Here is a 14188-nt window from a genome sequence, read left to right on the forward strand (position 1 = left end):
ACTCTGAAACAACTTTTTTAAAATAATAAATAAATATTATTATTTTTGGCTGTGTTGGGTCTTAGCTGCTGCGCACAGGCTTTCTCTGGTTGTGGCGAATGGGGGTTACTCTTTGTTGCAGTGGGCGGGCTTCTCCCTGCAGTGGCTTCTCTTGTTGTGGAGCATGGGATCTAGGTACACAGGCTTCAGTAGTTGCAGCACGCAGGCTCAGTAGTTGTGGCTCATGGGCTCTAGAGCACAGGCTCAATAGTTGTGGCTCACAGGGTCTAGAGCAAGGCTCAGTAGTTGTGGTCAATGGGCTTAGTTGCTCTGCAGCATGTGGGATCTTCCTGGACTAGGGTTTGAACCCATGTCCCCTGCATTGGCAGGTGGATTCTTAACCACTGCAGCACCAAGGAAGTCCTGAAACCACTTTTTGAATCTCAGTAATCATTAATAATGGCAATTTGGAATTTGAAAGCCCTACTTTTCTACATTGACTCAATTATTTGTACACTAAGCTACAATCATCACCCAAGCCACATAGACCTCCCTTTACTCCTACCAGAGGGTGGTGTAGCTTTCTTCTCCTCCTTTCATTTAGCCTTTTCCCAGTGCAGAAACCCCCGGGGCAGTGTTGTGGGCTGTGTTAACAGCTAATTTGCAGTCTGCACTTAGGCTTGGATTGGAACCATCAATAAATTTGTGAGATTGAGTACCTTTTTGAAAAGACATTGTCCTCCAAAGAATATGTAAAAATCTACAACTGGTCCACACTCCCCCAGTGCCTGCCTGGCATGAAGAACTAGGACGCAATTCATCACTGATAGAGAAAATGTGTTATCTCCCACCTCTTCCCCAATCTGAAGTCTAACATTAAAATATCATTTTCCCCCTAGTCTTTAAGTAATCACAAGATTACTTACTCAGTTGCTCTCAATAGCAAGAATAAACAAGGGTTTAAACAGTGGTAGGTCTGCATCAGTTACAAAATAAGTAGTTTTCAGGGGGCTGATCTCAGAGGAAATACTCAAGATATATGCAAACTTTACTAAAGATGCTTATAATATGGTTGCAAAATATGACTAACATACCCAAATCCCAACAAACAATATAGAAAAATATATAATTATATGTCAAATTGCATAGTGTAGACTAGTATTATAAGAGTTTTGATTAAAGTCTGGTAAGCACATTTCACATGCTAAAAGAATTGCTATACAATAAAATTAGAGAAGGCATTTACAAAAAATCACCTTGGCAATTGTGATATCTAGTATTAAGTATTCTATGTTAATAACTAACTTGAAAGCAAGCTACTGAAAGTTGCTCATAATAAGGACAACTAGAATATAGCTGTGCTCTCTGGAGTATTTGGATGAAACATTGACTACTTTACATAGACGTAATCTTTATGAACAAAAGACAAGTATAAAAATAGATTCTCAGTCATCTAGTATGATAATTAAGAGCCTGGAAATCATGAAGAGAAAATTTCTATTCAAAATGCAGAGCATAATAATTCCCATCTATTAGTTCAGTGCCTGGGTGTTAGCTGCTGAAAAATGAAAAACCCAGCAAAGGAGAGAGAAACATCAGTGTTAATCCAGTCAAAGTTGGCCATAGTCTTAGTTGACATTATATTTGCATTTTAAATTTGGGTTTGACTGACACTCCCCAAAATTTACATTTGACCTACACAAATAGCACCCATAACATTAAAATGTACCCTATTAACTTGACAAAGAATAAATTTCTCATCATATGTTTTGGTATGATTTAATTTTCACAAATATACAACATCATTTCCCCTATCTCAACAGGGAAGGACTATTTCTTTTATATACATAAAAGACCCTAGACATTTTTCCAATTCAAAATATCCAATTGTTTGATTAATTTGACCCTATAGACAACAGAACCAATAAATTATTTTTACAGAACTGACACAAAATTAATATACAGAAATCTGTTGCTTTCTGTACACTAACAATGAACTATCATAAAGAGAAATTAAGAAAACAACCTCATTTATAATCACACCAAAAAGAATAAAATATCTTAGAATAAATTTAACCAAGAAATTGAAAGACTTATAATCAAAAAGCTAGAAGACATTGATGAAAGAAACTGAAGATGATACAAAAAAATGGAAAAGTATCCTGCACTCATGGATTGGAAGAAATAATATTATTAAAATGTCCATACTACCCAATGCAATGTATAGATTTAATGCAATACCTATCAAATACCAATGACATTTTTCATGGAACTAGAACAAATAATTTTAAAATATATAGAACCACAAAAGATCCTGAAGAGCCAAAACAATATTGAGAAAAAAGAACGAAGCTGAAGGTATCATGCTCCCTGACTTCAGACTATACTACAAAGCTATGGTAGTCAGAAACAGTATGGTACTGGCACAAAAACAGACACATAGCTGAGTAGAGAGCCCAGAAATAAACCCACACACATGTGGTCACCTAATCTATGACAAAGGAGGCAAGAACATATAATGGGGAAAAGACAATCTCTTCAACAAATGATGCTGGGAAAACTGGATAGCTACATGTAAAACAATGAGATTAGAACATTTCCTCATAACATATACAAAAATAAACTCAAAATGGAGATTAAAGACTTAAATGTAAGACTAGAAACCATAAAACTAGAAGAAAACATAGGCAGTACACACTTTGACATAGGTCTTAGCAATATTTTTTAAATATGTCTACTCAGACAAGGCAAACAAATGCAAAAATAAACAAATCAGACCTAATGAAAGTTAAAAGCTTTTGCACAGTGAATCAAACAATAGACAAAAGGAAAAAACAGACTACTGAATAGGAGAAGATATTTGCAAATGATATGTCTGGTAAGGGGTGACTATCCAAAATAAATAAAGAACACATAAAATTCAATATAAAAAAATTAAAAATGGACAGAGCACCTGAATAGACATTTCTCCATAGAAGACACACAGCTGGCCAACAGGCACATGAAAATATGCTCAACCTTGCTAATCAGGGAAATGCAAATCAAAACCACCATGAGAGATCATCTCACAACTGTCAGAATGGCTATCATCAAAAAGACAACACATAAATACCCTAGCACACTGGTGGTGGGAGTGTAAATTGGTTCAGCCACTATGGGAAACAGCATGGAGTTTCCACAAAAAATTAAAAATAGAACTACCATATGATCCAGCAATCCCACTTCTGATTATATATCTGAAGAAAACAAAAACACTGATTCAAAAAGATGTATGCATCCCAATTTCATTATAGCATTATTTACAATTGCCAAGATGTGAAAACAACTCAACTGCCCACTAACAGATGAATGGATAAAGAAGATGTGGTGTATATATACAATGGCATATTACTCAGCCATAAAAATGAATGAAATTCTGACATTTTCAGCAATGTGGATGGACCTAGAGAATATTATGCTTAATGAAATAAGTCATACAGAGAAGGACAAATACAGTGTATGTTTCAGTTACATGTGGAATCTAAAAAATAAAGCATACAAATGAATAGAACAAAACAGAAATAGACTTACAGATACAGAGAATAAACTAGTGGTTACCAGCGGGGAGAGGGGGAGGTGCAAATTAGGGGAAGGGGTTTAAGAGGTACAAACTATTACATATAAAATAAATAAGATACAAGGATGTAATGTACAGCACAGGAAATAGAGCCAATATTTTATAACTTTAAGTGGAGTATAATCTATGAAAATAGAGAATCAATGTTGTACACCTGAAGCTAATATAATATTGTAAACCAACTATACTTCAATTTAAAAAATTATTCATCCCGAGAACTTTTGGACATAACTGAGTTTCCTGCAGCTAGAGGCACTTAAAAGCATAACGTTACACAGTAAGTAGATCAGGTATAAAAGGTATTCCTTTTCCAGTTTTCTTTTCTTTCTACTGATTATATCAAGGGTTAAGTTTCAGTATGGAACAAGTATGTCATCACCATCTTTGAGATATGAGCTAATGTTCCTTCATAACAAAGAAAACAGATCTCAGGATAAGCAGATAACAGTATCTACTAGAATTTAATAATATTGTTTTGCTTAGATTTGCATTTATTTTTTATAATTGTCACCTATTATGGCAAGTGACGCTATTCTGGTTTCCCATTTGTAACAAAAATATAAACTTCCCTTTAGATAACTTTAAGTTGAGAAAGTAAGTCAAATTAAAGAAATCGATATTTGGAAAATAGTAATATAGATGGTACTCAGATACAGCCAAATTTGTGCCATGGTAATCTATAAGTGACAAAGGTTAGGGAAATAGAGCTAAAATAATTAATATGTGTAAAAAGTGTTTATTCATTCATTGATTCCATGTTAATTACTGTTAATATTTTCATCCATTCAGTATAGAAGTTCCTAAATTTTCAACTCTGTTGTCAGAGAACTAGTCTGTTATTTAACCTAAAGAATATCTTATCAAATAATTTATACAATCTAGTTAGTATCAAAAGACAGAACAAGAGGATTTTTAATAGTGTTAACTTGAAACAGCTTCATGGTTATTTGTTTTATAGGAGTTTGGAGGTACATCAAATACTGCTGTATGACCACAATATGAACCTAGAAGTTCACATTTTAGGAGTACAATATAGGCAAGATCATATTCTAATACAGTCACTTAGCACTCTAAAATAATAGTTCTCACCCTTTGTTCTGCCATAGCACATGGAAAATGATGTTCACATACTAGATATAGTCCTGGGAGCATACCCAGGTTTTGACAAAATTCTCTCATCTCTGACAATTTTTTTCCAGAGCACTTAGGCAATACAGGACTATAGCTATTGGTTATACATAATGGAAAGAATACTGATTTGCAGAGAAGGTGATCTAAGTGGATGGGACTGGTACCAGTTGTTTATGATTTGATAAAGCAACCAATAGTCCAATTTTACCTGCAACATTTTAAAAAGTATGACTTTTATAATATGCAGAAAAAACATTTTGCATTAAGATGAAGAAAAAAAATCTTTTGTTTTACTGGAAAGTGGAATAACTTGTAAGTAGTAACCCAAATTTCCTCATATGCATTACTGTGTTCTACAAGATTAGTTGAAACTAATCACTCATTTATAGGTAAACTTTAGCATTCACTGACAACACTTAAAATGCTATAGTACATTCTGTTTTAAATTTAAAATATATGAATCAGTAAATTTTTAAAAAGTAGATAGTATAACAAACTGTAGGTCTAAGAAATATTATATATTACATGTTAACTGTGCTAAATAGTTTGTTTAACTATCCAGAGATCTGATCAATTTTGCTGACATAAAGTCAAGTCTTAAACTAGCTAACTCAACATACCCTTTAGGAAAAATAATTCTTATTATGAATCACAACTGAACTGCAAATTGCTTACATATGTATGTATTCTGCTATCACTATTATAAAACCAATCAATGACAATTATTTTAACTTCATGATTATGTTATGAACTTACCTTATGCCAAAATAGCAGGAGTAGAGCATGGTCAGCATGACAGCTTTAGATATGCTAATAACAAAGCTATCTGTTTTTTGCATCTATGCTGATAGTGACAGATTGGCCCCAAACTGTCAATAACTCTTCCAAAGCAAATTTAATAAATGTGGAGACATGGACTAATATTACAGTAAATCAATTCACATCTCCTTTGTTCACTATACCTATTAACTCTACAAAAGAATGTGAATTAAGGAAGCCAAAGTGAAAATAACATTAAGCAATAATTCCAAATTAACCAAAGTAGTAAAATAGAACTTTATACTCGAGTCATACACATATGTTAAAAGCACAGTCACTAAGTTTTTTTCCTGAATTGTCCAGGTTTAGTTAAAAACTTTACTATTACTGTTGAACTTTGATCCTCTTTAATAGAAATTAGAAATATTAAGGAATACACTCTTTTTTCTCAAACAATTACTATAAACTTTTATGTTTTAAGAATCCATAATTTTTACATTATTAGAGAAACAATGTGATATAACACTGCTTTAATCAAATACAAATAATTAAAATTATCTGTGTCAGAGTAACAGAGATAGAAGAAAAGATATGCTTACTCATATCATATAGGTGTAGAGCTTATAGAAATATGTATGTAAAACAAGGTTACTTTTTTTTGTTAGTAGGTATGCACTATAAGCATCAAAATTCAACTGGCTAACATTCCTACCAAGCAAAAATACAAATTTTAGTAAAACAGCCTATATATTTCATCAAATAAGTGAATACAGAAAGCATTTTGATACTGTTAACATGCCAAGCTAATAATGATGGACAAATAAAATAAGATTCTCTGGTTGACTATACTAAAGTTACCTTTAGTACCTGACTGTACTAAAGTTACCTGTAACTAAAGTTAACTAAAGTTACTGTACTAAAGTAACTAAAGTTACTGTACTAAAGTTACTGTACTAAAGTTACTAGTTACTGTACTAAGGTTATCACAGCGGGAAGGCTATGGGACTGCCACCCCATCACTAACTCGGCCTCTAGCTCCTTAACCTGGGCCCTGAGCATGAGGGGTGGCACTTTCAGAAGCAGGTAAAGAGGCAGCAAAGCTGAAGAAATAAAAGGGGGAAATATATGAAACTGTAATATGAATTGCACTGAATTTCAGGGAGGTGTGTATGATGTTATTGCTGCCAACACTAAATTACCTGGCCTTGGTCTTGATCCTATTCCACCAGTGAAGTCTCTGAAAACAGAATTAGAAGGAGTTATTCAACTTGGATTTGACTAACATTTACTGAAAGCTTATACCCCGCTATGGTTTACATAGGAAAATATAGGTTTATTTTTCCTCAAGACGCCCTCAAGAGTTTAATAAAGAGAGAAAATAGACATATATGAACCCAGAGCAGAACTGACATTCTATGACCAAATGGAAGAACCTTGTCCTATCACAGTTGTTTATAAGCTCTAAGAATAATTACGAGCCTAAATCTTAGTACAGTACCTTGAATGATTTTGTTACTTTTAAAATCAAAATACTTATTTTGTATTAAAAAGCAAAACCATTTAAAAATTTTTATGTAGTATTTTCCATGCTTTACTCCTGCTGTCTTAAAGAAGAAACTATAACTCTTCCTATGAAATGAGATGATTTTTGCATTTAAGAGGACTATATTTTTCCTTAAGTTCTCAGTGCTATTAACATTACTTGTTTGCCCTACCCTAAAATTCTGGATTTCCTGAACATTTTGCAAGTTGGTCTCCATGGCTTCCACCTAGTGGAAGGGTCATTAGACCCTACTAAGGACAGCCATAAATAACCTTCAAGCTTGTTTTTTCTAGTGTAATCTAAAGTCAATTTCTTAATAGTTTTTAAAATGAAATAAGAAACATCTGTGCCCTGACAAATGATAAGAACCATACTTAAATTTAATACAATGCAACAAAAGTACATCAAACATGTTCACATATGGCACATGTGTGTATATTGAGTTGGAATGAACATAGGGACTCAAATACAAATAAACATGATTGATAATTTTCTTACCCCAACCCTTTCATTTTAATCACAGAAGTTTTGATACATACATGAAACACATACCTAAGTCATGAAGCATAACAAATTTGGCACTCAGCTACCCACCACTCGATTACTATAATAATACCAAAATCTGTGCATCCAACTGTGAGTTCCTTCCCTATCCATTCCCATCCTTCTAATCCCCTACCAAACCAGCCCTCTCTTGATTCTATTTACGTTTTGTGTCTCATTCCCAGCCCATATTTCCAGAGCCTTGAAAATTAAATGAAACTCGCCATCTTTGCATAGGTAATACATTCTCCCAACACCTGGAATAAGGTGGCACGTTTAAATAAAGAAAAGGGATGCCCCCTTCTCTCAAATTTTCAAAGAGGGGCATAATCTCAGCAGTGCCCATATGCGTGTGGCGGAAGCTTCAGCACTGGGCTGAGGAGCAACTCACATCCTGGCATGAAGGCTATACATCAGGAAGGGCAAGTGCATAGCCCTGCCCCTTAGCCTTCTGGACAAGTCCAGCACTGTCCAACAGAAATACAATGCAAACTACACATTAATATTTAAATGAAATTTAAAATTCAGTTCCTCAGTCAAACTAGCTACAGTTCAACAGCTCGAGTCACATGTTGCCAGTGGCCCCCGTACGTGACATTGCATTCCAGACACTTCTGTAGAAGATGTTAGTCATTGTCTTCATAAACATTATGACTGAGGCTTACAGACATGCCACACAGCTGCACAATACTTCATGGACCCCACTATCTTAAACGTTGAGGAGACACGGCTTTGGGAAAGATCCCCAGTGATCTCCTTACTTGCTACAAGTAATAAATACTTCCTTCTCCTGATCTTTGTCTTGGTTGTGTCTTTTGACTTGACACCCACTAAAAGGAGAACACAGTTTGCAGGTGACAAATTTTGATGACTCTGGTGGGACCTCTCACCTAACCCCTTTGTGTTGCTCCAGCTCCCAAGAGGCAACGCAGTGGGCTGCAGCAGTTCACCCGGGTGAATTTGTCTATGTTGCTGGGGGATCTAAGGGGAAGGGCATAGGGGAATCCCTCTTGGTGCCTGATTTTTCAGGTCTATGCACCTCAACTTGCTGAATGGGCTCAGAAGCTGCTCTGGACTTCTTGATCTGGAGAGTCCCTTTGGAGAGGTGAGAGGTGTTTATCCCACAAATCAGCTTCAGGGTTCTGTCCCCATCTCAACGGGAGAGAAGAAATGACTCAAGAACTGCACAGTTAATCTGGTCTGGCCAGGTTGGCTCTGAGAGTCCAAGGAATTGCAAGACATTCCTCTCTTCTCCAGTCTTAGAGGTCAGGTCAGAGTCTGAGGGACTGTGAGACACCCCCATGTTGCTCGAAGAGTCTAAGGGATTGTGAGACAAAGAAGTTGATTTGTGCCATTCTTTGGCCATTGAATAAAGCTTGTGCTATTCCAGTCTCAGCACTGGTTTTGTTATTGGCTGTGCGAATCTGAGCCACAAAGAACCTCCCTGGGGTCTTGGGGGGCTAGGGGCCTCGGCCTGAACTAGGACACTGGTGTGGCTCCAGGTGACCAATTTGGTAACAAATCCAGCCAGACGGCTCTCTGACTCAAGGCCAACAGGTGGCCAGCCAAAAGAACAGGGTGATTTAGCCCTTGCCCTTGACCTCTGAGTCAACGAGCCCTACTGGAATAAGTCTGAGATCTGAAAACAGCCAAGCATCTGATCTGGGAGCACTCATCTGGAAAGACAAACCCTCCCAAATATCCTTGATTGAGATACCTTTCATGGGTCAGGGTAGTGTCCTGGGGATGCCCAACACAGGGTCACTGGCTTTGCCTGGCCAGAAATGCCAGGTGAGTGAGGAGCTGGACAAACTCTGTTCTAGCAGAGGGCTAAGTGAGTGAGGAGTTGGGCTGGACAAAGTCCTCTGGAGGCCACCGCACAGGAAGATCACCTCTTTGTTTCTTGTGTCTTTAGTTTAAATTTCTGTCATTGGTTTGTTTCAAGTCTTCATCAGTGAATTTGGAAGGATCTTGGTTTTATGTGGTTTTGTTTGTCCAACTGCTTTTGTGAGTCTCTGCCACAATTGTGGGCACAGGTCAAGCACTGAAGACCCATCAGTGTGCTCACCACTTGGAGAGTCCCATGAAAGTATAAGTTGGTCATGGATCAGGGCAGACTGGCTCTAGTTTCCCTGCTGACCTGAAGCATGCATCCGTGCAACCAGGAACATGTAAATCATCCATAGTCACAATCCCTGAAGCACTCTCACCTTCAGGATATAATCAGGAGGCCAAGAGCATGTCTTTAGTGTTAATCTGTCTCTCATCTTGATCAGTTAGTTTGGATCTGTGTATATGTCTTTTTCGGGTCCACCCCTCCCTGTCATTCCCCACCATTGGTCTCCGGAAGCCTCTCTCAGAGACAAGAACCCCTAAGAAATATGGTTCTAGGCTAAGCTCAGGAAATTCAGTTTTGGTTCCCCAGGAGATCTGAGGACCCACAAGTAGCTCAGAACCTTTGGGTCCTTGTCATTGAGTTGTCGAGAACTCAAACTGGGTCATCTGAGACTCCAGCTGAGTCACCTGGGGACAGGCAAATAGATCTTTAAGACTCCAAATCAGTCTCACCTTGAGATGTAAATGTTCTATGAGGGCTCTCAGAAACACTTATCTAGACCACCTGTAATTCCTGAGACTGAGAGGGAGAAGGGGAAAGAGAAGTTAAAAATTTTTTTTAACTTATTCCAACCATTATAAACCAGTGTATTTTATATTATAATACCTGGTTCATAACTAAGTTTAAAATGGGGCTAGGAGATCTCTGGTTCCATCTGTCTTTATATAAAAAGTAACTTGTAGATGAGCTGTATTTAATTGGCCTAAAGAAAAGTAAATGCTTACAAGTTAAATATTTCTAAATATAAAGAAAACTGGCCAAAATAAATTTCAGGGTCATGTGATCTAGGACTAATCCTTAATGAGCAAAAACAAGCTTGTTTGTTCGTTTAATTAATATAGACATGTCTTTAGAGTCATCAGTATTAAGAATAATACTTTCATTATACTGAGAGTCAAATTTGTCAGCAAGGAAAAGAACTTGGTATAATTAAATCTTAAATAAATTAAATGTACATGAGATAAGAGGTTTCTTTAGTTGAACTTAAAAAAATTGCGTTTTGGGAATGTTTATCTAAAATAGTCTCTCCTGATTTTGGCAACTTGAAAATTTAGTTTTACTATATTAAATTAAATGATAGGAATTATTGACCATCCAGGTTATTTCAAATAAAATAAAACACTGGAACACTACTTGCTAAACAGGTCTAAGTTTATCTACTTTTGTCTTCTTATGAGGGGAAACTAAAGATGTTTGGGTTTCTTAAAGACATGTAGCACATTGAGGCAAGAAATTCTGCTATGAGAAGACCTTCAAGATGGCAGAGGAATAAGACGTGGAGATCACCTTCCTCCCCACAAATACATCAAAAATACATGTACACATGGAACAACTCCTACAGGACACCTACTGAACGCTGGCAGAAGACCTCAGACTTTCCCAAAGGCAAGAAAATCCCCACATACCTGGATAGGGCAAAAGAGAAAAGAAAAAACAGAGACAAAAGAATAGGGATGGGACCTGTGCCTCTGAGAGGGAGCTGTGAAAGATAAAACGTTCCCACACACTAGGAAGCCCATTCACTGGTGGGGACGAGGGGTGGGCAGTGGGGAAGATTTGGAGCCACACCACAGAGGAGAGTGCAGCAACAGGGGTGCAGACAGCAAAGTGGAGAGATTCCCACACAGAGGATCACTGCCGACCAGCACTCATTAGCCTGAGATGTTTGTCTGCTCACCCACCGGGGTGAGTGGGGCCTGAGAGCTGAGGCTCGGGCTTTGGCAGTCAGACCACAAGGAGAGGACGGGGGTTGGCTGCGTGAAGACAGCGTGAAGGGGGTTAGTGCACCAAAGCTAGCCTGGAGGGAGTCCGGGAAAAAGTCTGGACCTGCTGGAGATGCAAGAGACCATTGTTTTGGGGTGCGCAAGGTGAGGGGAGTCCTACTCTGTGTGCCCATAGACGACAAAGCACTGCATAAGTGAACTCCAGAGGTGGGCATGAGCTGTAGCTCTCAGCTCAGACCCCAGGGACATGTATTGACCGCTACTGCTGTCACTGCTGCCACCAAGAATCCTGTGTGCAAGTGCAGGTCCTACACACACTCCCAACACCCCCAGAGCCTGTGCAGCATGTCACTGCCAGGGCCCCGTGATCCAGAGACAATTTCCCCAGGAGAACCCATGGCATGCCTCAGGCTGTTGCAATGTCATGCTGGCCTCTGCCACCACAGGCTTGCCCTGCATTCCAATTATGACTACAGCACCCCTCCCTCTCCCTGGCCTGAATGAGCAAGAGAGCCCTAATCAGCCACTGCTTTAACACCCTCCTGTCAGGAACAGATGTCTGAGGGTGGCCTAAATGCAGAGGTGGGGTCAAAACTAAAGCTGAACCCCAGGAGCTGTGTGAACAAAGAAGATAAAGGGAAATTTTTCCATGCAGCCTCAGGAGCAGTGGATTAAATCCCCACAATCAACTTGATAAACACTGCATCTGTGGAATACTGGAATAGACAATGAATGTTTCCAAAATTGAGGTGGTGGACGTTGGGAGCAACTGTAAACTTGGGGTTTGCATTATGTATCTGATTTTTTTTTTATCTTAGTTTAGTTTTTAGTGCTTGCTATCATTGGTGGATTTGTTTAGTGGTTTGGTTGCTCTCTTCCTTTTTTAAAAAATATTTATTATTATTATTTTTTTCTCCTTTTTTCTCTTCTTCTGAGTGTGTGTGTGTATGTTTCTTTGTGTGATGTTTTCTGTTTTGGTTTGTTTTACCATTTGTCCTAGGGTTCTCTCTGTTCGTTTTTTGATGTTGTTTGATTGTTTTCTTTTTATGAGTGTGTGTGTTTGTTTCTTTGAGTGATTTTGTCTGTTTAGTTTTGCTTTTACCATTTGGCTTGGGGTTCTATCTGTTCAGGTTTTTTTTTTTCTTCCTTTTCTTCTGAGCCGTGTGGCTGGCAGGGTCTCGGTGCTCCAGCCAGGTGTTGGGCCTGAGCCTCCAAGGTGAGACAGCCAAGTCCAGGATATTGGACCACCAGAGACCTCCCAGACCTATGTAATATCACTTGGTGAGAGCTCTCCCAGAGATCTCCATCTCAACACAAAGACCCAGCTCCACCCAATGACCAGCAATCTCCAGTGCTGGATGCCCCATGCCAAACAATGAGCAAGACAGGAACACAACCCCACCCATCAGCAGAGAGGCAGCCTAAAGTCATATTAAGTTCACAGACACCCCAAAACACACTACCAGATGTGGCCCTTCCCACCAGAAGGACAAGATCCAGCCTCACCCACAGGTACCAGTCCCCTCCACCAGGAAGCCTACACAAGCCACTGAACCAACCTCACCCACTGTGGGCGGACACCCAAATTAACGGGAGCTACAAATTGCAGCCTGTGAAAAGGAAACCCCAAACACAGTAAGTTAAACAAAATGAGAAGACAGAGAAATATGCAGCAGATAAGGAGCAAGGTAAAAAGCCACCAAACCAAAAAAATGAAGAAGGAATAGGCAGTCTACCTGAAAAAAGAATTCAGAGTAATGATAGTAAAGATGATCCAAAATCTTGGAAATAGAATGGAGAAAATACAAGAAACGTTTAACAAGGACCTAGAAGAACTAAAGAGCAAACAAACAATGAGGAACAGCACAATAAATGAAATTAAAAACATTCTAGAAGGAATCAATAGCAGAATAACTGAGGCAGAGAAACAGATAAGTGACCTGGAAGATAGAATAGTGGAAATAACTGCTGCAGAGCAGAATAAAGAAAAAAGAATGAAAAGAATTGAGGACAGTCTCAGAGACCTCTGAGACAACATTAAATGGACCAATATTCGGATTATAGGGGTCCCACAGGAAGAAGAGAAAAAGAAAGTGTCTGAGAAAATATTTGAAGAGATTAGAGTCGAAAACTTCCTTAACATGGGAAAGGAAATAGTCAATCAAGTCCAGGAAGCACAGGATAAATCCAAGGAGAAACATACCAAGACACATATTAATGAAATTATCAACAATTAAATGCAAAGAAAAAATATTAAAAGCACAAGGGAAAAGCAACAAATAACATACAAGGGAATCCCCATAAGGGTAACAGTTGATATTTCAAAAACTCTGAAGGATCTTTGCAGAAAGATCAAAGCTGATCTTTGCAAAAACTCTGCAAGCCAGAAGGGGGTGGCAGGACATATTTAAAGTGATTAGAGGGAAAAACTTACAACCAAGATTACTCCACGAGCAAGGATCTCATTCAGATTCGTGGAGAAATTAAAACCTTTACAAACAAGCAAATGCTGAGAGAATTCAGCATAACAACAAATGTTAAAGTAACTTCTCTAGGCAGAAAACACAACAGAGGGAAAAGACCTACAAAAAAACTGAACACAGCTAAATAGGAACATACATACCGAAAATTACCTTAAATGTGAATGGATTTAATGCTCTGCCCAAAAGACACAGACTGGCTGAATGGGTATAGAAACCAGACCCGTATATATGCTGTCTACGAGAGACCCACTTCAGACCTAGGGACACATACAGACTGAAAGTGAAGGGATGGAA

The 14188-nt window shown here is 38.2% G+C and overlaps 1 protein-coding gene across 16 annotated transcripts in view; it reads right to left on the minus strand.

Moving 5' to 3' along the window:
• NEK10 (NIMA related kinase 10) overlaps positions 1–14188 on the minus strand; it is a 315567-nt gene that overhangs the window by 59703 nt on the left and 241676 nt on the right. For all 16 annotated transcript variants that reach the window (XM_079933110.1, XM_079933115.1, XM_079933109.1 and 13 more), the window contains one exon: positions 6685–6722. In XM_079933110.1, coding sequence (XP_079789236.1) covers positions 6685–6722 — 38 coding nt within the window. The remainder of the gene's footprint in view (positions 1–6684; positions 6723–14188) is intronic.

The sequence above is a fragment of the Stenella coeruleoalba genome, assembly GCF_951394435.1.
Source record: "Stenella coeruleoalba genome assembly, chromosome: 10".
NCBI classification, from domain to species: Eukaryota; Metazoa; Chordata; class Mammalia; order Artiodactyla; family Delphinidae; genus Stenella; species Stenella coeruleoalba.